Source organism: Pongo abelii, chromosome 19, assembly GCF_028885655.2.
Source record: "Pongo abelii isolate AG06213 chromosome 19, NHGRI_mPonAbe1-v2.0_pri, whole genome shotgun sequence".
In the NCBI taxonomy this organism is placed as follows: Eukaryota; Metazoa; Chordata; class Mammalia; order Primates; family Hominidae; genus Pongo; species Pongo abelii.
Genome location: NC_072004.2, coordinates 56,648,891 through 56,673,521, shown reverse-complemented (window position 1 = coordinate 56,673,521; position 24,631 = coordinate 56,648,891). Strand labels below are relative to the sequence as shown.

General features: G+C 43.2%; 2 protein-coding genes across 4 annotated transcripts in view; both read left to right on the top strand.

Annotated features, from left to right (window-relative positions):
* Positions 1-12,505, top strand: part of PRR11 (proline rich 11) — a 48,219-nt gene extending 35,714 nt beyond the window's left edge. For all 3 annotated transcript variants that reach the window (XM_054537032.2, XM_024235417.3, XM_063718812.1), the window contains 6 exons: positions 2,341-2,601; positions 3,610-3,708; positions 4,184-4,296; positions 6,394-6,453; positions 6,543-6,639; positions 10,078-12,505. In XM_054537032.2, the coding sequence (XP_054393007.1) occupies positions 2,341-2,601; positions 3,610-3,708; positions 4,184-4,296; positions 6,394-6,453; positions 6,543-6,639; positions 10,078-10,146 (699 nt within the window). In that variant the 3' untranslated portion in view covers positions 10,147-12,505. The remainder of the gene's footprint in view (positions 1-2,340; positions 2,602-3,609; positions 3,709-4,183; positions 4,297-6,393; positions 6,454-6,542; positions 6,640-10,077) is intronic.
* Positions 12,506-16,951: 4,446 nt separating this feature from the next.
* On the top strand, positions 16,952-22,819 carry SMG8 (SMG8 nonsense mediated mRNA decay factor). The gene is made up of 4 exons (XM_002827318.5): positions 16,952-19,357; positions 19,921-20,066; positions 20,311-21,183; positions 22,387-22,819. Exons 1-4 carry the CDS (start codon positions 17,599-17,601, stop codon positions 22,582-22,584), a joined length of 2,976 nt encoding a protein of 991 aa, XP_002827364.3. The 5' UTR covers positions 16,952-17,598; the 3' UTR covers positions 22,585-22,819.
* The last annotated feature ends 1,812 nt before the right edge of the window (positions 22,820-24,631 follow it).

The window sequence follows — 24,631 nt, the reverse complement described above, 5'->3', positions numbered from 1 at the left end:
AGCAATGGTAGTTGTTGCCTTCCTGGCCCCATCTCCCACTGGATAAATACTCCATATTTCTTTTTTTTTTTTTTTTTTTTTTGAGACAGAATTTCACTCTGCTACCCATGCTGGAGTGCAGTGGCGCAATCTCGGCTCACTGCAACCTCCACCTCCCGGGTTCAAGCGATTCTCCTGCCTCAGCCTCCCAAGTAGCTGGGATTACAGGTGCCTGCCACCATGCCTGGCTAATTTTTGTGTTTTTGGTAGAGACGAGGTTTCACTGTGTTGTCTAGGCTGGTCTCAAACGCCTGACCTCAGGTGATCCACCTGCCTCGGCCCCCCAAGGTGCTGGGATTATAGACGTGAGCCACCACACCCAGCCAGTGTTTCTTGATTCTCTGGATAAACCTACCTCCAGACCTCTGGATACACCGCCTCCACCTTTTGTTTCTCCAGCCTCAGGAAGTTAATGCCTTCCTGCTGTTGCTAATCTCTTGATTGCCTCACGGTACCCAGTGGGCCTCTCAGCAATTCCATTATAAATGTAACCAAGTGCCTGTATTACATTACCCCTCTTTTCAATATCCAGAGTGGTTTCTATTTTCCTGACTGATATATGCAGGAAAATATCCACTCCAAACTCCCCTAAGCAAGGCCCCTATGTCTCAACACTGTGCTCATTGGTCTGGAGAGAAGCTTCTGGAATTCCATCCCTGCTCCCAGAATTTGTGCCTCAGGATGAATTAGCCAAAGGAGAAAAAGGCAAGTCATTTAACTCCTCTGGGCCTCAGTTTCCTCATCTATAAATTTGGGATGATACCATTTGTGGGGGACTGAATGCATGGCAGCCTCCAAAAGGTATATTCAAGTCCTAATCCCCAGAACCTGTAAATACTGCCTTATTTGGACAAAAGGCTTTACAAATGTAATTGGGGTAAGGATTTTGAGATGAGGAGATCTTCCTGGATTATCTAGGTGGACCCTAAGTCCCAGGACAAGTGCCCTTATGAGAGAGACACACAGAGAATGCATACAGAGAAGAGAAGCAATGTGACCACAGAGATAGAGATTGGAGTGATGCAGCCACAAACCAAGGAGTGATGACAGCTACTAGAAGCCAAAAGAGGCAAGGAACCAATTCTTCCCCAGAGGCATGGGAGGCAGTGAAGCTCCTACGACACCTTGATGTCAGACTTTTCGCCTCTAGCACTGTGAGAAAATAAACTTCAATTGTTTTCAACCACCAAGTTTGGGATAATTTGTTACAGCAGGCACAGGAAATTAATACACTGTTTTACTTCATAGGGTCATTGTATTTGTTTGCTAGAGCTGCCATAACAAAATACCACAGGCTGGGTGGCTTATACAACAGAAATTTACTTTCTCACAGTCTGGAAGCAAGAAGTCTGTGGCTTCTTGGTTAGTTTCTTCTGAGGCTCCCTCCTGGGCTTGTAGATGGCTGTCTTCGCTCTATGTCTTCACACGGTCTTTCCTCTGTGTGAGTACATTCCTGATGTCTCTCTGCATGTCCAATTTCCTCTTACTGTAAGAACACCAGTTAGAATGGATTAGGACCCACCCTAACGGCCTCATTTTAACTTAATCACCTCTTTAAAGACCCTATCTCCAAATATAGTCACATTCTGAGGTTCTGGATGTTAAGATTTCAACATATGAATTCTGGGACACAATTCAGTCCACAGTAGTCATGTTCCAGATCCTTTGCTTTATCAGTTTCTTGAATGTACTATATTCTTGGCTGTATTAAGTATTTTTTTCCTCTGCAAGGAACTCTTCCCCTAGTCCTTATCTCCCTTCATCTGCTAAGTCTCAATTTATTCTTGAGATCATGGCTAAATATCACTTCCCAAGCCTCCAGCTGTTTATGCTCATAGCACACTTCATTGCTCTTATTGAAGTATTGTTTTGTTTCAAGTGTGTTTGTGCATGTTTGTTTGAGACGAGATCTCACTATGTTGTCCAGGCTGGTCTCGAACTCCTGGGCTCAAGCAATTCGCTGGATTCAGCCTTCCGAAGTGCTGGGATTACAGGTGTGCACCACCATTCCTGGCCTTCTGTGCATGTTTAATGTCTGTCTTCCCTCACTGGGCTGTCAGCTCCATGAGGTGACACACAGGGCTCACATTGTACCTATAGTGCCTGGCATATAGCACATACAAAATAAACAAATGAATGAATGAAATGAAGAAACTTATGATTATAAATGAGAAAATATCATGAAGCACATGGTACACTGAGAAAGCATTCAATACATGGTAGCTATTATTTTGATGACTCTCACCCTCAATAATCAAATTAACTTGTTATTTATTTGCCAAATGTGATGTCTTCTTCCAGACTATCTCAGAAAGTTCTTCCTGTCCAAGCTGTGGTCAAACATGTCACATGAGTGGTAAACTTACAAATGTGCCTGCCTGCGTTCTGATCACCCCTGGAGACTCCAAAGCTGTGCTTCCTCCCACACTGCCACAGCCAGCCAGCCATCTTCCTCCTCCTCCTCCTCCTCCACCTCCACCTCCACTTCCACCTCTGCCACCTCCTCCACCACCACTAGCACCTGTGTTGCTCAGAAAACCCAGTCTCGCTAAAGCACTTCAGGTAGGTAACAATCTAGTAATGATATGTTTTGGTGAGTGTGTAATATAGGAGTAAAGCCAAGTGGCCTTTTAAGGCCAGGCTAATCAGGGCTTGGGCCGGAAGGTTATATTTTGTTCTGATTCCGTATCTTAATTACTGTGTTTTTAAAATCTCAGTTCCTGAGGAATTCCTAGAAGCTGGATTGAGAAATGAAAGTGATGTGTGTGAAACCCAGTAGAGTGGAAGATTCCTATTCGCTTCTCAGCATGGCTTTTTCCTAGGGAAGAAAACCTCCCTAGGAAACCAAATTTAGAATAGAAGATTGCTTAGTGAGTAAAGTCAGAACAAAGAGTTAGTGGATTCCAAAGTTTCATATCATTAGGCTGGAGAACCAATCTCTATTTCAGTTACTTATTTACGAAGGGGACCAGACAATTTGTGAATCACTAAGACAGGCATGACCCTGTTTTAAAATCTGCTGAATTTTCACTATGGATAATTTGGTTTAAGGTAGCTGAATTAAATCCAGAGTCTTCCCAATCCTGACACACACACACACACACACACAAAATAAAAAACAAAACCCGGAGTCTATTGTTACATTTGCCCTAATTATACCTCTCTGATTGTATACATTCTTGCTCTGTGGAAACTGAGTCATCTTTCTAGGTAATTCAAGCAAAACTTCACTTTAACCCGATTAACTCCTTCAACTCTTGTCTTATTATAATGACTCCCAGGGAAGATGCAATATTGCAGGAAACTAGTCCATCTCTTATTTGTGAGCAAAGTCTTAGCTTATTAAAACAAAATTGCAGGGGGTGTGGAGAAGCCTTATATTTTGATGAATGCTTTTCAATGGGTGATAAAAATAGGATTATTCTTGGTTGAGTAGAAAGAATATGACAGGTTCCTAGGGTAAATAAGAGTTACCTCTTAACTCTGAGTCTTTAAAAACTAGATTTGGATTTGCATTTCACCAGTTGTGCTGGTTCCAATTTGAATTCTAACCTTACCATGTATTTTAAGGCTGGACCATTAAAAAAAGATGGACCCATGCAGATAACAGTTAAAGATCTGCTGACTGTAAAATTAAAGAAGACACAGAGTTTAGATGAAAGGAGGAAGGTAAGATGTCATTGACCACATACATGCTCTTTTTGCTTTTAACAATATAGGCTCATGCCTATAATCCCAGCACTTTAGGAGACCAAGGTGGGAGGATCACCTGAGACCAGGAGTTCAGGACCAACCTGGGGAATATGGCAAGACCTCATCTCAATTTGTATACAATTGTGGTGGGGGGTGCTGGAGGGAGAAGTCATTTCATTTCAAGTTAAGTTTTTGATGTTTTTATTTTAGTAGTTTTGGATTTCCTAACAAAATGTATATATTAGGAAATGATTTAATTAGGCAATTTTATCTCCCAACCCTTAGTCTGAAGAGGTAGAGACATCCTTTGAAGCTTTGGAATAAAAATTGGGTAGAATACTGGATATATCTTACACATACTCAGCACTCAGATATTTGCCGTTTTTGCATGTTTACATTTTGAGTGATATTTTAAAATTTGTTTTAATAATGTCTCATTTTACAATTAAAGCTTATACCATCGCCGAAAGCACGGAATCCACTAGTTACTGTCTCTGACTTGCAGCGTGTTACCCTGAAACCTAACTCCAAAGTGTTATCGACTCGAGTTACAAATGTCTTAATGTAAGGAACTGCACAGTACTATGCTCTACTACTACTTAAAAGAATGATATTGTTGTACAAAGGCCTAAAAAAAGGGAAAAAAAGGTTTTTTGTGTGTATTTCTAACGTTAAAAGTTATATATGCTCATTATAGAAAAACTGAAATCTACAGAAAAGTTTAAAAAAGAAAACAAAAATTATCTAAATAATCCTGTCATTGGAGATAGCCACTGTTAACGTACTGCCGTTTATCATTCTAGTCTTTTTCTGGGCATATGCTTTATTGGCCCCATTTAAAGATGCTGTTTATTATAAGATATGCCATTGATTTAATAACAGATTTTGGGAGAAAAAGATATACTATCAAGAATTTTAGGCTGGGCGTGATGGGTTATGTCTGTAATCCCACCACTTTGGGAAGCCGAAGTGGGAGGATTGCTTGAGGCCAGGAGTTTAAGACCAGCCTGGGCAACATAGTGAGAGCCCCATCTCTAAAAAAATTAATTAAATTAAAAATTAGCCTGATGCAGTGGTATGTGCCTGTAGTCCCAGCTACGTGGGAGGCTAAAGAAAGAGGATCACTTGAGCCCAGGAGATCAAGGCTGCAGTGAGAAGTGATTGTGCCACTGTACTCCAGCCTGGACAACAGAGAGAGACTCCATCTCAAAAAAAAAAAAAAAAAATCATAACCTAAATGTCTCAAAACAGGATTTTATCTATGAAATTTACATACAATAAACTGCATATTTTGAAGATGTCAAAATGACACTTTAAGTTAATTTTCAAAAAGATAGGAAGAGTTTATGATATACTGAACGGGAAAAACTATATCTACAATATGATTATACACAGACAGATACACACATATACCATATTTGCTTGATTCCAAGACATACTAGTTTTCATATTATATAATTTCTGAAAGCAACCTGTTTTATTTATTTATTTATTTATTGTATTTTCTTATTTTTTGAGATGGAGTCTTGCTCTGTCGCCCAGGCTGGAGTGCAGTGATGCAATATCGGCTCACAGCAACCTCTACCTCCCGGGTTCCAGCGATTCTCCTGCTTCAGCCTCCTGAGTAGCAGGGATTACAGGCGTGTGCCAAAATGCTGGCTAATTTTTGTATGTTTTAATAGAGACAGGGTTTCACCATGTTGGCCAGGGTGGTCTCAAACTCCTGACCTCAAGTGACCCACCCCCCTCGGCCTCCTAAAGTGCTGGGATTTCAGGGGTGAGCCACTGCGCCTGACTTAGGTTATGACATTTAATTTCTGTAAGTCTTCAGTGGACATCCTTGCCTATCAACTCTGTACATGGCTGAGTTTTTCCCTAGGATGGATTCTTACACACGTAACTCCTGGGTCAAGAAGTATTACGTATTGGAATGGCTATATCACCTTATGTTCCCATCGGCATCTACTGCTATTTTTTTTTTCTTTTTTTGAGAAGGAGTCTCACTCTGTCACCCAGGCTAGAGTAGTGGCGCAATCTCGGCTCACTACAACCTCCGCCTCCCAGGTTCAAGCAGTTCTCTGCCTCGGCCTCCTGAGTAGCTGGGATTACAGGAACCCGCCACCACGCCCAGCTAATTTTTGTATTTTTAGTAGAGATGGGTTTTCACCATCTTGGCCAGGCGGGTCATGAACTCCTGACCTCGTGATCCACCTGCCTCGGCCTCCTAAAGTGCTGGGATTACAGGCTTGAGCCACCGCACCCCGCTTCTACGCTTTTTTTAATGTAACACATAGAACTACTTTCTAGGACGTTGCCTATGGAAATGATTGCTTTCCTTTGGGAAAAAAATAATAAAATCTGGCAAGTTCTATTTTTTTTTTTTTTTTGAGACAGAGTCTTGCTCTGTTGCCCAGGCTGGAGTGCAGTGGTGCAATCTTAGCTCACTGCAAGCTCCGCCTCCCAGGTTCACGCCATTCTTCTCCCTCAGCCTCCCGAGTAGCTGGGACTACAGGCACCCGCCACCACGCCTGGCTAATTTTTTGTATTTTTAGTAGAGACGGGGTTTCACCGTGTTAGCCAGGGTGGTCTTGATCTCCTGACCTCGTGATCCACCCGCCTCAGCCTCCCAAAGTTGTAATTTTTATATCTTTGTTTTATCAGCACTCCTGGAAAAAGTCAGATAGATCTGCGGAAACTGCTTAGAAAAGTCGATGTAGAGAGGTAATACACTCTCATATCTTTATGCCTTCTAAGTCCATTTTAAAAGTTGCCATAAAACACAGCTACTGTTCTTTTCAATACCTTTGCAGGAGCCCAGGTGGAACCCCTCTTACCAATAAAGAAAATATGGAAACAGGAACAGGACTGACTCCAGTGATGACGCAGGCCTTAAGGAGAAAGTTTCAGGTAACCCTTTAGGAAAAGAATATTGGTTCCTTTGCTTGAAAATAATTTGGCCTGGTGTGGTGGCTCATGACTGTAATCCTAACACTTTGGGAAGTTGAGGTGGGGGGATTGCTTGAGCCTAGCAGTTCAAGATGGGCAACATGGTGAAACTGTCTCTACAAAAAATACGAAAAATTAGCCAGGTGTGGTGGTGCATGCCTGTAGTTCCAGCTACTTGGGAGGCTGACGTAGGAGGATCACTTGAGCCCAGGAAGTCAAGGCTGCAGTGAGCTGTGATTGCACCACTGCACTCCAGTCTGGGTGACAAAGCAAGACCCTGTCTCAAATAAATAATCATAATCATAATTTATGATCATAATTTAAAGCAGCTTTCTTAGTAATAATAATTTTTAAATGGTACCATATTTTGCAAAGTACTTTCATATTTAGGCTTCATAAAATTCTATAAAATATAGGTAGGATTGGCCGGGCACAGTGAGTGGCTCATGCCTGTAATCTCAGCACTTTGGGAGGCCGAGGTGGGCAGATCACATGAGGCCAGGAGTTTGAGACCAACCTGGCCAACATGACGAAACCCTGTCTCCACTAAAAAAATACAAAAATGGCTGGGCACGGTGGCTCATGCCTGTAATCCCAGCACTTCGGAAGGCTGAGGCAGGCGAATCACGAGCTCAGGAGTTTGAGACCAGCCTGACCAACATGGTGAAACCCCATCTCTACCAGAAATACAAAAATTAGCCAGGTGTGGTGGCGGGCGCCTGTAGTCCCAGCTACTCGGGAGGCTGAGACAGGAGAATCACTTGAACCTGGGAGGCAGAGGTTGCAGTGAGCCAAGATCACGCCACTGAACTCCAGCCTGGGCGACAGAGCGAGACTTAGTCTCAAAAAAAAAAAAAAAAAAAAATTAGCTGTGTATGGTGACCCATGCCTGTAATCCCAGCTACTTGGGTGGCTAAGGCATGAGAATCGCTTGAACCCGGGAGACGGAGGTTGCAGTGAGCAAAAAAAGAAAAAAAAGAAATATAGGTAGGATTATCATGTCTATCTGTAAATGTCTGATTTTATTAATCCCTTTAGTACATATTTTTAGTAAATATTTATTAAGCACTTCCTATATGCCCAGCAGTGTGTTGAAGTACGGGGAATATAGTGGTAAGCAAAAACAGATACAGGTTACTGTCTTGAAGCTTTCAGTCTAGTGGGGAAAATAGGCATTCATCAAATAATCCCGTATGTGTGTAATATCACATGGCAGTGTGTGCTGTGAAGGAAAGGAATGAGGTTCTGTGGGAACCCAGAGAGGAACTTGATCTAGCCTGGATGATCTAGGAGGGACTCCCTCAGGAAGTGATGATGCTTGAGGTGAGAGTAGAAGAAGGAAGAGTCATTTACTGGATAGGGTAACTGTGGGGTGGGTCCACCATCAGTGTCAGGAAGGAGAGAGTTCCAGGCAAAAAGAACAACATGCGTAAGAGTCCCATGGGGGGAGGGATTATGGCCTATTCAAGGAACTGAGAAGTGACCATTGTGGCTGTAACATAGAGAGGGAGCCCGATGGTGGTGAAAGACAGGGATGGAGATGTAGTTAGGAGTCAGACCATGCAGAGTTGAAAGGAAAAGGTCTTGACAGCTTTCTTTGTCACCTTCATATACAACCACACACCAAACCCAGTAGATCAGCTGGCCCTGGTGTGACTTCTTCCAAACCCTGTTGATCTCAGTCATCTCCCTAATTGCCTCTACCATTAGATCTGTGAAGAACAGCCATCCATCGGCCACCCCCGCTGGAGTGCTGGAACACAGGGCTGCTGGCATCTTTGGCTTTGAAGTTTATAGTTCGTTCTCTCTCTGGATGCAGGGACATACTAGACTCCACTGCTGACACTTTCCACCCCAGTACTGTCTTCCTTTTGTTCCCTGTTTGAGAATCAGTGCTTTTTGTGGGACAATATAATTTCCCTCTTACCAATCAACTTGGTCCTACTGGGCACTATACAGCTCTCTGTATAGTGGAGATGTGACCAGGTTCTTCTTTCCTCCTCTTAGAGCATGCTACCCCTAATCACATTCCTTGGTGATACCCAAAATTGTGAAGGGCAGGAACAAAGGGACGAGCCCTCACAGAAGGTCTTAGCCCCTTCCTTTTTCTGTTTAGCTCTAAGATCCTTGTGGTCACTGCCCCCACTTTATAGCAGGTACAGTGAGTTGAGAACTCTGGAAATGGATAAACGATAATAAATTGTAAAGCTACATATTGAACAACAACAAAAATCACAGATAAGACCTATGGCATATGTTGTGCTGCCAAAATCTACTCAGGAGGAGGATGTCTAGTTAAAATTGTTGTTAGATATAGATGACTTATCCCACCCAGCCCTTAGGCTTCTTTTTTTCTTAAACTGTGAAGCAACTGTATCAGGTTTTGCATTTGGCTTCAGGTATCAGAAATCTGACTACAGTGGTTTAATCAAATAGGGACATGGCAGAGTGTAGTGGCTCATACCTGTAATCCCAGTGCTTTGGGAGGCTAAGGCCGGAAAGTTGCTTGAGGCCAGGAGTTTGAAACCAGCCTGGGTGATATAGCAAGACTGTGCCTTGACAAATAAATAAATAAATTAGGACTTTTTTTTTTTTAATATATACAACTAACTCATTTTTGTTTTTTTAAAATTTATAGACGAAGTCTCACTATATCTTCCAGGCTGGTCTCAAACTCCTGGGCTCAAGTGATCCTATTGTCTCGGCCTCCCAAAGTGCTGGGATTACAGGCGTGAGCCACTGTGCTCGGCCCACAACTATCTTTTTTTTTTTTTTAATTTATTTTTTATTTTAATAGGTTTTTGGGGAACAGAAAGTGTTTGGTTACACGAATCAGTTCTTTAGTGGTGATTTCTGAGATTTTGGCACACCCATCACCCAGGCAGTGTACACTGTTCCCAATGTATAGTCTTTTATCCCTCACCCCACCCCACCCTTTCCCCCAAGTTCCCAAAGCCCACTGTATCATTCTTATGCCTTTGCGTCCTCATAGCTTAGCTCCTGGACTTATTTTTTTAATTTAAATATTTCTTTGGGAAGTAGGAAGTCCACAACTATAATACAGTGGCTTCACCATATAATCACTGTTCTTCCATCCTTAATGTGTGGTTTTTTTCCTCTTAATACAAAATGGCTACATTTCCTGAAGCCTCATGTCCACATTCTAGGCAAGAGAAGGAGAAAGGCAAATGTTAATTAAGCTATGCCTCATTTCTTCAAAGAAGCCCTATCCAGGAACTTCTGATTGCATCAGGGAAACTAGGAAAAGTGGCTTTTACAATCTGAATGTAGTGTTGCCCTGCAAAAATTCTGGGTTCTGTTGAGAAAGAGGGAGAGTTGTATTTATCACAGGAATATAATTGATATTATAATTGGGACTTCTTTTTTTTTTTTTTATAGCTGGCTCACCCTAGAAGCCCAACTCCAACTCTGCCACTTTCTACAAGCAGCTTTGATGAACAAAACTGATGCCAACTCTGCCTCACTCCATGAGATGATCCATAACAAATACAGATAAAAACACCCAGCCGGGTGCAGTGGCTCACACCTGTAATCCCAGCACTTTGGGAGGCTGAGGCAGGTGGATCACCTGAGGTCAGGAGTTCGAGACCAGCCTGGTCAACATGGTGAAACCCCTTCTCTACTAAAAATACAAAAATTAGCTGGGCATAGTGGCAGGTGCCTGTAATCCCAGCTATGCGGGAGGCTGAGGCAGGAGAATTGCTTGAACCCAAGAGGCAGAGGTTGCAGTGAGCCGAGGTCGCGTCACTGCACTCCAGCCTGAGCAACAAGAGCAAAACTCCATCTCAAAACAAACAAAAAAAAACCCACTCAAATCCTTTTTTTTAATGTAGTAGGGTATATATAGATATACTAATATAATTCCATTGGAGAATTAGAGTATGTATGGAGCCCACACATACTGTGATATAAAGTGGATACAGATATTTGGATATTTTCTAGTTTGCATGATCATCAAGAGAACCAGATGGGAAAATACAATCTCCAAAGTGATGTTTATCCTGGAATTACCCAATTTAGATTAGAGAGGTTGTTCAAATTTAACTAGATAACTCTAGTTTGTACTGTATAGGTGCAGTTATGACAGTAAAAAATAGCCTCTTGGCTCACACCTGTAATCCCAGCACTTTGGAAGGCCAAGGTGGGAGGATTGCTTGAGCCCAGGAATTCAAGACTAGCCTGGGCAGCATAACATAGGGAGACCCCGTCTCTATTAAAAATACAAAAATCAGCCAGATGTGGTGACACATGCCTGTAGTCCCAGCTACTTAGGAGGTTGAGATGGGAGGATCACTTGAGGCTGTAGTGCACTATAATTATGCCTGTGAATAGCCACTCTACTCCAGCCTGGGCAACATAGCAAGACCCCATCTCTAAAAATTAAAAAAAAAATTTAAATTAGAAAATCATTTCTAGCATCTTAGGTAGGTACTTATATCTGGCTTACAGAAGTCTGAAGTATTCCTTATTTTTATATCTGCTGTCCACATTTATACAGCTACATAAAAATTTTATGACAACTTCAACATGAACCTTATATTTTTGACAATGCCTTGCCAAGGAATCTCTGAAGTCCACAGCAGGTCACTGTGAGACCTAGTTCCCTGTTGTCACTGACCTATGTATTCAAAAACAGTAATACAGCCTGGGAAATATAGCGAGACCCCATCTCTATCAAAAATTTAAAATTAGCCAGGCATGGTGACGCACACCTGTAGTCTAAGTGTCCAAGTTACTTGGGAAGCTGAGGCGGGAGGATCACTTGAGCCCAAGAGTTTGAAGCTATGGTGAGCTATGATTGTTCCACTATACTCTAGCATTGGCAACAGAGCAAGAACTCATCTCTAAAAAATAAAAAGCAACTCCTCAGAAAGACTGTATTTCTACAGATAAATATTGCATTGAGATGCCAAATAGAATGTTGTTGTAAAGTCACCAGACTAGAAAGCAGACCTGGGGACAGTGTTTACCACCTAAGAGGCAGTCCTGTTTTTGAGACCCACATCTACGTATAGAGAGAGATTTTTGTTTGTTTGTTTGTTTAGTTTTGAGACGAAGTCTCACTCTGTCACCCAGGCTGGAGTGCAGTGGCACGATCTTGGCCCACTGCAACCTCCACCTCCCGGGTTCAAGCAATTCTCCTGCCTCAGCCTCCTGAGTAGCTGGGATTACAGGTGCACACTGCCACACCTGACTAATTTTTGTATTTCTAGTAGAGACGGGGTTTCACTATGTTGGCCAGGCTGGTCTTGAACTCCTCACCTCAGATGATCCACCCATCTCAGCCTCCCAAAGTGCTGAGATTACAGGCGTGAGCCACCACGCCCGGCCAGAGATCCATATCTATATTTATAATGCATTTATGGATGAAAATTAAATAGGTGTCCGGGTGCGGTGGCTCATGCCTGTAATCCGAGCACTTGTGGAGGCCGAGGCAGGCGGATCACTTGAGGTCAGGACTTCGAAACCAGCCTGGCCAACATGGTGAAATCCCATCTCTACTAAAAATACAAAATTAGCCAGGTGTGGTGTCACGCACCTGTAGTCCCAGTTACTTGGGAGGCTGAGGCCAGAGAATCGCTTGAACCTGGGAGGCAGAGGTTGCAGTGAGCCGAGATCGCAACACTGCCACTCCAGCCTGGGTGACAGAGCAAGAGACCCTGTCTCAAAAAAAAAAAAAAAATTAAATAGGTAGTGACGTTAAGAGATATATATCAGCTTCTAGTAAAAGTTTTTTTTTTTTTAAACCTGCTAGCTACATTTACATTATGTAAAAATAAAGAGAATAATCACTGAGAATAAAGCAGTTGAATAAAGCAGTTGAGTATTTATAACAATAATATTTTATGGGGCACTTACAATGTTTATAATATTGTAAACCACTGTGTACTCTATTCATTTAATGCTAAATGACTTGACCATTCTTGTGGGATGAGATCATTAAAAAAATGCTAGGGCCGGGCACCATGGCTCACGCCTATAATCCCATGACTTTAGGAGGCCAAGGCAGGTGGATGACTTGAGCTCAGGAGTTTGAGACCAGCCTGGGCAACATAATGAAAACTCCATCTCTACCAAAAATCAAAAAAATTAGCCAGGTGTGATGTGCGCCTGTAGTCCCAGCTACTTGTGAGGCTGAGGTGGGAGGATGGTTTGGGCCCGGGAGGTAGAGGTTGCAGTGAGCTGAGATTGTGCTACTGTATTCCATCCTGGGCAACAGAGCCAGACCCTGTCTCAAAAAAAAAAAAAAAAAGGCCGGGCATGGTGGCTCATGCCTGTAATCCCAGCACTTTGGGAGGCTGAGGCGGGCAAATCACTTGAGGTCACGTGTTTGAGACCAGCCTGGCCAACGTGGTGAAACCCCATCTCTACCAAAAATAAAAATTAAAATTATCCAGGCGTGGTGGCATGTACCTATAGTCCCAGCTACTCAGGAAGCTAAAGCACGAGAATGATGTGCATCCTGGAGGTGGAGGTTGCAGTGAGCCAACATCACACCACTCCACTCCAGTCTGGACAACAGAGTGAGACCCTGGGTCAAAAGAAAAAAAATGCTTTATGGCCCAGTGCAGTGGCTCACACCTATAATTCTAGCACTTTGGGAGGCTGAGGCGGGAGGATCGCTTGAGGCCAAGAGTTCAAAACAAGCCTGGGCAACATTGCAAGACTCCATCTCTACAAAAAACAAAAAATTAGCCGGGAGCGGTGATGTGTGCCTGTAGTCCCAGCTACTCAGGAGACTGAGGTGGGAGAATCACTTGAGCCTGAGAGGTTGAGGCTGCAGTGAGTTGTGTTTATATCACTGCACTCCAGCCTGCTGGGTAACAGAGCAAGACTCCATCTCAAAAAGAAAAGAAAAAATGCTTTGCTACATAATGATGCCAGGCAAAAAAAAAAAAAAAAGTCCTATGGAAATCATATAGATAAACATTTGCAAAGCTGCTACTGTCATTGTACCAGTGTTAAAATGTGTTCTACCTTGCATCTTTTACTGATTTTTATGACAGATTTTATGTTGTAACCATTTGAGAACTCTGTAAGTGCTATGGCTTCCTTAAACTACGATTTATCTTATGCTCCCGGTGTTTACTTTGAGACTGAATGGCAACCAGAGAATGTAAACAACCAAGGTGCATCCGGTTATGTTTTAAAACAAAGATTAATAAAAGTTTGGTTTTTCTCTTTCTAACCTTTTTTTTAAACTAGAAATATAATACCTATAGAAAAGTAAATGTTGGCCGGGTGCGGTGGCTCATGCCTATAATCCCGGAACTTTGGGAGGCCGAGGCAGGCAAATCACCTGAGGTCAGGAGTTTGAGACCAGTCTGGCCAACATGGTGAAACCCTGTCTCTACTAAAAATACAAAAATTAGCCGGGTGTGGTGGCAGGCACCTATAATCCTAGCTACTAGGAAGGCTGAGCCAGAATTACTTGAACCTGGGAGTCAGAGTTGCAGTGAGCCAAGATCACCCCATTGCACTCCAGCTTGAGCAACAAGAGCAAAACTGTCTCAAAAAAAAAAAAGTATATGTTAAGTATAGAAAAATATATAAATTAAAAAATTACAGGCTTGGGGGCCAGGCACAGTGGCTCACACCTGTAATCCCAGCACTTTGGGAGGCCGAGGTGGGTGTATCACTTGAGGTCAGGAGTTTGAGACCAGCCTGGCCAACATGGTGAAACCCCATCTCTACCAAAAAAAATATATAAAAATTATCTGGATGTGGTGGCATGTGCCTATAGTCCCAGCTTCTCAGAAGGCTGAGGCATGAGAATCACTTGAATGATGGAGGTGGAGGTTGCAGTGAGCCGAGATCACACCACTGCACTACAGTCTGGGCAACAGAGTGAGACCTTGTCTCAAAAAAAAAAAAAAAAAAAGAAAAAGAAAAAAATGCTTTATGGCCCAGTGCAGTGGCTCACACCTATAATCCTAGCACTTTGGGAGGCTGAGGTGGGAGGATCACTTGAGGCCAAGAGTTTGAAACCAGTCTGGGCAACATTGCAAGACCCTGTCTCTACAAAAAACAAAAAATTAGCCAGGCATGGTGGCCGTGTGCCTGTAGTCCCAACTACTCGGGAGACTGAGGTGGGAGAATCACTTGAGTCCAGGAAGTTGAGGCTGCAGCAAGCAGTGTTCATACCACCTGCACTCCAGCCTGCTGGGTGACAGAGCAAGATTCTGTCTCAAAAAAAAAAAAAAAAAAAGAAGAAAAAGAAAAAAGAAAAATGCTTTGCTATATAATGAAGCCAGGCAGGAAAAAGAAGTCCATATAGACAAACATTTGCAAAGCTGCTACTGCCATTGCACCAGTGTTAAAATGCGTTCTACCTTGCATCTTTAAATAAAGATGAATAAAAGTTTTGGTTTTTCTCTTTTTAATCTTTTTTTTTAACTAGAAATAATAATACCTATAGAAAAGTATGTATTGGCGGGGCACGGTGGCTCACGCCTGTAATCCCAGCACTTTGGGAGCCCAAGGCGGGCGGATCATGAGGTCAGAAGATCAAGACCATCCTGGCTAACACGGTGAAACCTGGTCTCTACTAAAAATACAAAAAATTAGCCGGGCGTGGTGGCAGGCGCCTGTAGTCCCAGCTACTCGGGAGGCTGAGGCAGGACAATGGCATGAACCTGGGAGGCGGAGCTTGCAGGGAGCCGAGATCACGCCACTGCACTCCAGCCTGGGCAATGGAGCGAGGCTCTGTCTCAAAAAAAAAAAAAAAAAAGTATATAGTAAGTCTAGAAAATATATGAATTAAAAAATCAGTGCTGAGCGTGATGGCTCAAACCTATAATCCCAGCACTTTGGGAGGCCGAGGTGGGCAGATCACCTGGGGTTGGAAGTTCGAGACTAGCCTGGCTAACATGGTGAAACCCCATCTCTACTAAAAATACAAATTTAGCTAGGCATGGTGGTGCGTGCTTGTAATCCCAGCTACTTGGGAGGCTAAGGCAGAAGAATTGCTTGAGGAGACTGAGACAGAGAACAGGAGACAGAGGTTGCAGTGATCCCAGATAGCACTACTGCACTCCAACCTGGGTGACAGAGTGAGACTCTGTCTCAAAAAAAAAAAAAAAAAAAAAAAACAATTTTAGGCCGGAGGCCAGGTGCGGTGGCTGACACCTGTAATCCCAGCACTTTGGGAGGCCGAGGTGGGTGGATGATGTGAGGTCAGGAGTTCAAGACCAGCCTGGCCAACATGGTGAAACACCATCTCTGCTAAAAATACAAAAATTAACCGCCCATGGTGGTGCGCCTGTAATCCCAGCTCCTTGGCAGGCTGAGGCAGTAGAATCACTTGAACCTGGGAGGTGGAGTTTGCAGTGAGCCTAGATTGTGCCACTGCACTCCACTCTGGGCAACAGAGCAAGACTCTATCTCAAAATATATATATTATATTTCGAGATATATTTTGAGATTATATTTTGTTATATATATATATAACAAAAACACACATAACCACCAAGAAATATATACGATTAGTATCCTCAGAAGCCCTATGTGTCTCCTTCTTCTATCATATCATAATCCCTTCCCTCACTAAGTAATCACTGAACTACTTGGTACAATAAATATTTCCTTGCTTTTAGTAAGAACACACCCCTAAATGCAATGGTTTATTTTGCTTGCTTTTGAACTCTATAGAAGTAAAATCAGGCCTGGCGCAGTGGCTCTTGCCTGTAATCCCACCACTTTGGGAGGCCGAGGCGGGCAGATCACGAGATCGGGAGATTGAGACTATCCTGGCCAACATGGTGAAATCCGGTCTCTATTAAAAATACAAAAGTTAGCTGGGTGTGGTCTCACGCACCTGTAATCCCAGCTACTTGGAAGGCTGAGGCAAGAAAATCACTTGCACCCGGGAGCCGGAGGTTGCAGTGAGTCGATATCGCGCCACCGAACTCCAGCCTGGCCACAGAGCAAGACTGCATCTCAAAAAAAAAAAAAAAAAAAAAAATAGAATTATAGGGTATATACACTTTTGTTTCTGATTTCTTTCAATCAACATTTATTTTAAAGATTCAGTCATGTTATTGTATAGTGCTATAGATAATTTTTTTAGATTCAAAGATTTTTATTTTTTACAAAACCCCAGAATAATAAACATATTATAATTATACATTTAAATCTGGTTGTAAGTTTTATCCTGGCAGCTATTTGTCAATATGCCTGCTAGTTAGAGAGGTTCTGCAAGTTATAATTTACATACAAAGACATTTCGCAATTTTTTTTTTTTTTTTTTTTTGAGACGGAGCCTCACTCTGTCGCCCAGGCTGGAGTGCAGTGGGGTGATTTCGGCTCGCTGCAACCTCCACCTCCCGGGAGGTTCGAGCAATTCTCCTGCCTCAGCCTCCTGAGCAGCTGGAACTACAGGTATGCGCCACCACGCCTAATTTTTGCTTTTTTTTAAAGACGGTTTTCGCTCTTGTTGCCCAGGCTGGAGTGCAATGGTGTGGTCTCGGTTCACTGCAACTTCCGCCTCCCGGGTTCAAGTGATTCTCCTGCCTCAGCCTCCCGAGTAGCTGGGATTACAGGTGCCCGCCACCACGCCCGGCTAATTTTTGTATTTTTAGTAGAGATGGGGTTTCACCATGTTGGCCAGCCTGGTCTCGAACTCCTGACTTCAGGTGATCCGCCCGCCTCGGCCTCCCAAAGTGCTAGGATTACAGGCGTGAGCCACCGCACTCGTCCCCAGTTTTGTTTTGTTTTTTGTTTTTGATATCTCGATTCCTACAGTTGAGGAAACTCTTAAACTAGGAGAGGACTAGGAGAGGCGGAACTCAAGTGACGGGAAAGCAGGAACTGAAGAAGCGGAGGAAGGATTACAAAATTGGACGAAAGCCGGTCGGTTTTACTAACGGACCGGAAGGACTCTAGAGAAGACTCTGCACTATGGCTGGTCCTGTGAGCTTGCGAGACCTTCTAATGGGAGCGTCAGCCTGGATGGGCTCTGAAAGTCCCGGAGGGTCCCCTACTGAGGGCGGAGGGAGCGCGGCTGGCGGACCGGAGCCTCCATGGCGGGAGGATGAGATCTGCGTTGTGGGAATCTTCGGCAAGACGGCTCTACGCCTGAATTCCGAGAAGTTCTCTCTTGTGAATACGGTGTGCGACCGACAGGTCTTTCCCCTCTTTCGCCACCAAGATCCTGGGGATCCAGGACCTGGAATCAGAACTGAGGCTGGCGCCGTGGGTGAGGCCGGTGGAGCCGAGGACCCTGGGGCTGCGGCCGGGGATTCAGTTCGGGGAAGTGGAGCGGTCGCGGAAGGTAACCGAACTGAGGCAGGCTCCCAGGACTACAGCCTTCTGCAGGCCTACTACAATCAGGAAAGCAAAGTTCTGTATCTTCTCCTCACCTCCATCTGTGACAATTCACAGCTTCTACGGGCTTGTCGGGCTCTTCAGAGCGGGGAAGCTGGAGGTGGACTCTCTTTACCTCATGCAGAAGCACACGAGTTCTGGAAGCATCAAGAGAAGCTGCAGTGCCTCAGTCTCCTTTACCTGTTCTCTGTCTGTCATATCTTGCTTCTGGTCCATCCCACTTGTTCCTTTGATATTACTTATGATCGAGTATTCAGAGCCCTGGATGGGCTGAGACAGAAGGTCCTGCCGCTCCTTAAAACAGCCATTAAGGATTGTCCAGTTGGCAAAGACTGGAAGCTAAACTGCCGACCTTGCCCACCTAGACTCCTTTTCCTCTTTCAACTCAATGGAGCCCTCAAGGTAGAACCTCCTCGGAACCAAGACCCAGCTCATCCAGACAAGCCCAAGAAACATTCTCCCAAAAGGAGGCTGCAGCATGCCCTGGAGGACCAGATCTATAGAATCTTCCGGAAGAGTCGTGTCTTGACTAATCAGAGCATCAACTGCCTCTTTACTGTGCCTGCCAACCAAGCTTTCGTGTACATAGTACCCGGAAGCCAGGAGGAGGATCCAGTAGGTATGTTGCTGGACCAACTTAGGAGTCATTGTACTGTGAAGGACCCGGAATCTTTGCTGGTGCCTGCACCCCTTTCTGGGCCTAGGCGATACCAAGTGATGAGGCAGCACAGCCGACAACAGCTTTCCTTTCACATTGACAGCAGCAGTTCCAGTTCTTCAGGCCAGCTAGTGGATTTCACTCTTCGGGAATTCCTATGGCAGCATGTGGAGCTAGTCCTAAGCAAGAAAGGTTTCGATGACAGTGTGGGCAGGAACCCACAGCCTTCCCATTTTGAACTTCCTACTTATCAGAAGTGGATCTCAGCAGCTTCAAAACTGTATGAGGTGGCTATTGATGGGAAAGAGGAGGACTTGGGGTCACCCACTGGAGAGCTGACATCTAAGATTTTAAGCAGTATTAAAGTCTTGGAAGGATTTTTGGATATTGACACAAAATTCTCAGAAAACCGATGCCAAAAAGCTTTACCCATGGCCCACAGTGCCTACCAGTCAAATTTGCCTCATAATTACACAATGACTGTCCATAAGAATCAGCTTGCTCAGGCTCTTCGAGTGTACAGTCAACATGCTAGAGGTCCAGCATTTCACAAATACGCCATGCAGTTACATGAGGACTGCTACAAATTTTGGAGCAATGGCCATCAGCTCTGTGAGGAGAGGAGTTTAACTGATCAACACTGTGTGCACAAATTTCACTCATTACCTAAATCAGGTAGCTAAAATTTTTTCAGCATTTTGAAATAAAAACTTTGAGCTGTGTTTTCATTCTTGTTTTAAGGTAGTCTGTTCACTAGGTATTGGTATTTTAGAAAGAGCCCTACAGAAATTTAGGTGCATCAGCTATACGTTTTCTCTCCTGCTGTAAAAGGAAAATATCAGCTATGACTACTTTCTTATTTTTTTCATTTAAAGAATATGTCCTAGTGAATTGGTAAATGAGAATTATTAAGTAGTATAAAATTTCAGACATCTCATATTAACATTTTTGCTTTGGAGGATTTGTAGAACTAAAATGAATGTTATATTAGATGATGGTACATGATAATGGTAGCAGGAGGAAAAATTCACTTAAAAACTCTAAACTTTAGATTTATAATATACATTATTTTATATACTTTCACTTGCTTCTTCTGTTATGTGTATTTAGGTAAGGTTTTTGTTTGTTTTTCTTTCCAAAGAACTATTGGGAGTATTTGTGGGGTTAGATGTTGTAGAATGCAAAGTAAATTTGCACATTGTGTTTGTGAAATTAATAGTGGCTGTTATATTTTCCAGGAGAAAAACCAGAGGCTGATAGAAATCCGCCTGTACTATATCACAATAGCCGAGCTCGATCTACTGGTGCTTGCAACTGTGGAAGGAAACAAGCACCTCGAGATGATCCCTTTGATATCAAAGCAGCCAATTATGACTTCTATCAGGTAGACTCTGAATTTTTTCTTCTTCCTCTTCCGTCTTTTTTTGTTAAATATCATTTGAGTAAAAACATATTTTCAATAGCAGAGTAAGTAGAAAAGCAAATGCAACTGCAGTATAATATATAAACAAGAGCAAGTTCTTTATGTGTACATATTTACTTACACATCAATTATTGACCTTGTTAGAATGAAGAATGTATTATTTAAAATGAAAAACTTACTGGATTTTTTTTCTTACCCTCTATAGCTTCTGGAAGAAAAGTGTTGTGGAAAATTGGATCATATCAATTTCCCAGTATTTGAACCAAGTACTCCAGATCCTGCTCCTGCTAAAAATGAATCATCTCCTGCTCCTCCAGATTCGGATGCTGATAAACTTAAAGAAAAAGAACCTCAAACCCAAGGAGAGAGCACAAGCCTGAGTTTAGCTTTGAGTTTGGGCCAATCCACAGATAGCTTAGGTACCTATCCAGCTGATCCACAAGCAGGAGGAGATAATCCAGAAGTTCATGGTCAAGTAGAAGTGAAAACTGAGAAGAGACCAAACTTGGTTGATCGACAAGCATCCACAGTTGAGTATCTCCCGGGCATGCTACATTCAAATTGCCCTAAAGGTCTCCTACCCAAATTCTCCAGCTGGTCTTTGGTTAAACTAGGTCCTGCTAAGTCTTATAACTTTCATACAGGTTTGGACCAACAGGGCTTTATTCCAGGAACAAATTATCTTATGCCTTGGGACATTGTCATCAGGACTAGAGCTGAAGATGAAGGAGACTTAGACACAAACTCTTGGCCTGCTCCAAATAAAGCTATTCCTGGAAAGAGAAGTGCAGTTGTAATGGGAAGAGGAAGACGGCGAGATGACATAGCTCGAGCTTTTGTGGGCTTTGAATACGAAGACTCTCGAGGTCGGAGATTCATGTGCTCTGGGCCTGACAAAGTAATGAAAGTCATGGGAAGTGGGCCAAAGGAATCAGCTTTAAAAGCCCTAAATAGTGACATGCCCTTATATATTCTGTCATCCTCTCAAGGTAGAGGGCTGAAACCTCATTATGCTCAACTTATGAGGCTTTTTGTTGTGGTTCCAGATGCTCCTTTGCAGATAATACTAATGCCTCAGGTAAGAAATATAACCCTCTGCAGCCCCAAACAAGTAAAAAATGCTGATGTTTGTTTTGATTGATTTTAAAAAGTACAACTTAGCATCAAAACTAATTATTTCAGGCTGAGGGCAGTGGCTCATGCTTGTAATCCCAGAACTTTGGAAGGCCAAGGTGGGAGGATTGCTTGAGCCCAGGAGTTTAAGACCAGCCTGAGCAACATAGTGAGGCTTGTATCTCTAAAAAATATTAAATTAAAAAACGAATTATTTAATTAAACAGGTCTTAAATTTAAATACCTCCCATACCTAATATTCTGTTTTTTAAAAAATACATTGTGGGTATTTTAATCCGTTCACGCCATCAATTCACATCATTTCATTCAAAGGCAGAACTTGAAGTTAAAATTCTGGAGAAAAGGCCGGGCACAGTGAGTCATGCCTGTAATTCCAGCACTTTGGTAGGCCGAGACGGGCGGATCACCTGAAGTCAGGAGTTCGAGACCAGCCTGGGCAACATGGCGAAACCCCGTCTCTACTAAAAATACAAAAAATTAGCCAGGCGTGGTGGAAGGCGCCTGTAATCCCAGCTACTTGGGAGGCTGAGGCAGGAGAATCACTTGAACCCTGTAGGCGGAGGTTGCAGTGAGCCGAGATCGTGCCATTGCACTCCAGCCTGGGTGACTAAGAAAGACTCCATTCCCCCCGCAAAAAAAAAAAGTTCTGGGGAAAAGCAGAATAATATTTAAGGCTAAATAATATAATATTGGATACAATTAGAGTTAGGAGTGTACCCATATCTGCTTAATCTTATATGCTCTTTTATTTATTTATTTGTTTGTTTTTTTTGAGACAGATTCTCGCTCTGTTGCACAGGCTGGAGGGCAGTGGTGCAATCTCAGCTCACTGCACCTCTGCCTCCTGGGTTCAAGCTGTTCTCCTGCCCCAGCCTCCCCAGTCACAGATTACAGGCACACGCCACCACACCCGACTAATTTTTTGTATTTTTAGTAGAGATGGGTTTCTCCATGTTGGCCAGGCTGGTCTCGAACTCCTGACCTTGTGATTCACCTGCCTCCGCCTCCCAAAGTGCTGGGATTACAGGCGTGAGCCACCACGTCTGGCCTTATATGTTCTTTGAACCTATCGTCTGTTTAGGCATTTATCTTTCAGTTGTTTCATATTGAGAAATGTGAAAATAATTATACTACCTGTGTTTTTCAGGTTCAACCAGGCCCACCACCATGTCCGGTATTCTACCCAGAAAAACAAGAAATCACCCTTCCACCTGATGGCCTTTGGGTTTTGAGATTTCCTTATGCATATGTGACTGAGAGAGGACCTTGTTTCCCCCCTAAGGAAAATGTGCAGTTAATGAGTTACAAGGTGCTCCGTGGGGTTCTTAAGGCAGTAACACAATAACTGTTTTCCAGCCAGTTCAATCCTATACTTGAGCTGGTTTTTGTTTTTGGTATGTGTGGCTGTGTTTTTGGTATGTGTTTACTGTGTGTTCCCAAATCCAAAATGTGTTTTGGTTACAGGAATTCAGTATTTGGAAACTAATTTGTTCTACTTTTTCATTATATTGTTGATATTTATTGTAAACGTGGCTACAACTTTCTAATAAAGATTGATTGTTCTAGAAAAGAATGTAAAATACATGGATGATATCTGTTTTTTCTCGTTTCTGTTTTACTCTCCATAATTAAACATGTTTCTATTATAACTGAATAACTGAATGTTGCATAACCATGTTGAGCCAAAATTTTGTTTTTGTTAAAATAATGTTTTAGCTGTTTTTTTTTTTTTTTTTTTTTGAAATGGAGTTTCACTCTTGTCGCCCAGGCTGCGGTGGAATGGTGCAATCATGGCTCACCGCGGACTCCACCTCCCAGGTTCAAGCCATTCTCCTGCCTCAGCCTCCCAAATAGCTGGGATTATAGGCATGCGCCTCCACGCCTGGCTAATTTTGTACTTTTACTAGAGATGGTTTCTCCACGTTGGCCAGGCTGGTCTCGAACTTCTGACCTCAGGAGGTGATCCGCCCACCTCGGCCTCCCAAAGTGCTGGGATTACAGACATGAGCTACCACGCCCAGCCTAGCTGAAATTTTTATTAAGATACTAGTCTTGAAATTATCTTCTAAACAAGTTGATACATTAGGTTATCTGGTAATAATATGAAGATACTTGATTTAATTCCAAAAAAAGCACAATTGGTTGACTCACAATTCTGGTACTTTAGTTAAACGGTTTTGTTCTTATCTTGGCCTGATGAGATACCATATTTTAAATGAATATCATCTAAACTAAACTTTTTAATCCAGTATATTAATGTGAACTGTTTTTTTTTTTTTTTTTGAGATGGAGTCTCACTCTGTCACCCAGGCTGGAGTACAGTGGCAGGATCTTGGCTCATTGCAGCCTCCGCCTCCTGGGTTCAAGTGGTTCTCCTGCCTCAGCCTCCTGAGTAGCCAGGATTATGGGCACATGCCACGACGCCTAGGTAATTTTTGTATTTTTAGTAGAGATGGGATTTTGCCATGTTGGCCAGGCTGGCCTTGAACTCCTGACCTCAGGTGATCCACCTGCCTTGGCCTCCCAGAGTCTTGGGATTACAGGCGTCAGCCACCTTGCCTGGTCAATGCAGACTATTCTTTAAAAATTCCTGTACTGTGAAACAATTTGCTAAGTGATCCAAATCTCATCAGTCAGGCTGGGCACAATGGCTCATGCCTTTAATTGCAGCATTTTGGGAGGTTTAGGCGGCAGGAGGCTCCCTTAAGACCAGCCTGGAAGATATAGTGAGACCTTGGCTCTACAAAAAAAAAAAAAAAAAAAAAAAAAAAGATGTGGTGGTGCATGCCTGTAGTCCCAGCTACTCAGGAGGCTGAGGTGGGAGGATGGCTTGACCCCAGTGGGTCTAGGCTGCAGTGAGCTGTGATCATACCACCCCAACAGAGCAAGACCCTGTCTAAAAAAAAAAAGATCTTGGGCCAGGCGCGGTGGCTCACACCTGTAATCCCAGCACTTTGGGAGGCCGAGGTGGGTGGATCATGAGGTCAAGGGATCGAGACCATCCTGGCCAACATGGTGAAACCGCATCTCTACTAAAAATACAAAACCTAGCTGGGTGTAGTGGCACACCCTGTAGTCCCAGCTATTTGGGAGGCTGAGGCAGGAGAATCACTTGAATCCTGGGAGGCGGAAGTTGCAGTGAGCCAAGATTGCGCCACTGCATTCCAGCCTGGTGACAGAGTAAGGCTTCGTCTCAAAAAAAAAAAATTCTTACCAACCTATGGTAACTCACCAGCATCAGCATGACAATATGCCACTATATCACCGTCTAATTTTTATCACCATCTAGTTGTTATCACCAATCAGATGGAAATATAGTGGTATATTGTGATATATCACCAATTAGGTAAGTACAAAGTAAGTTAACATACCTAAACTCTTGTGTAATTTAT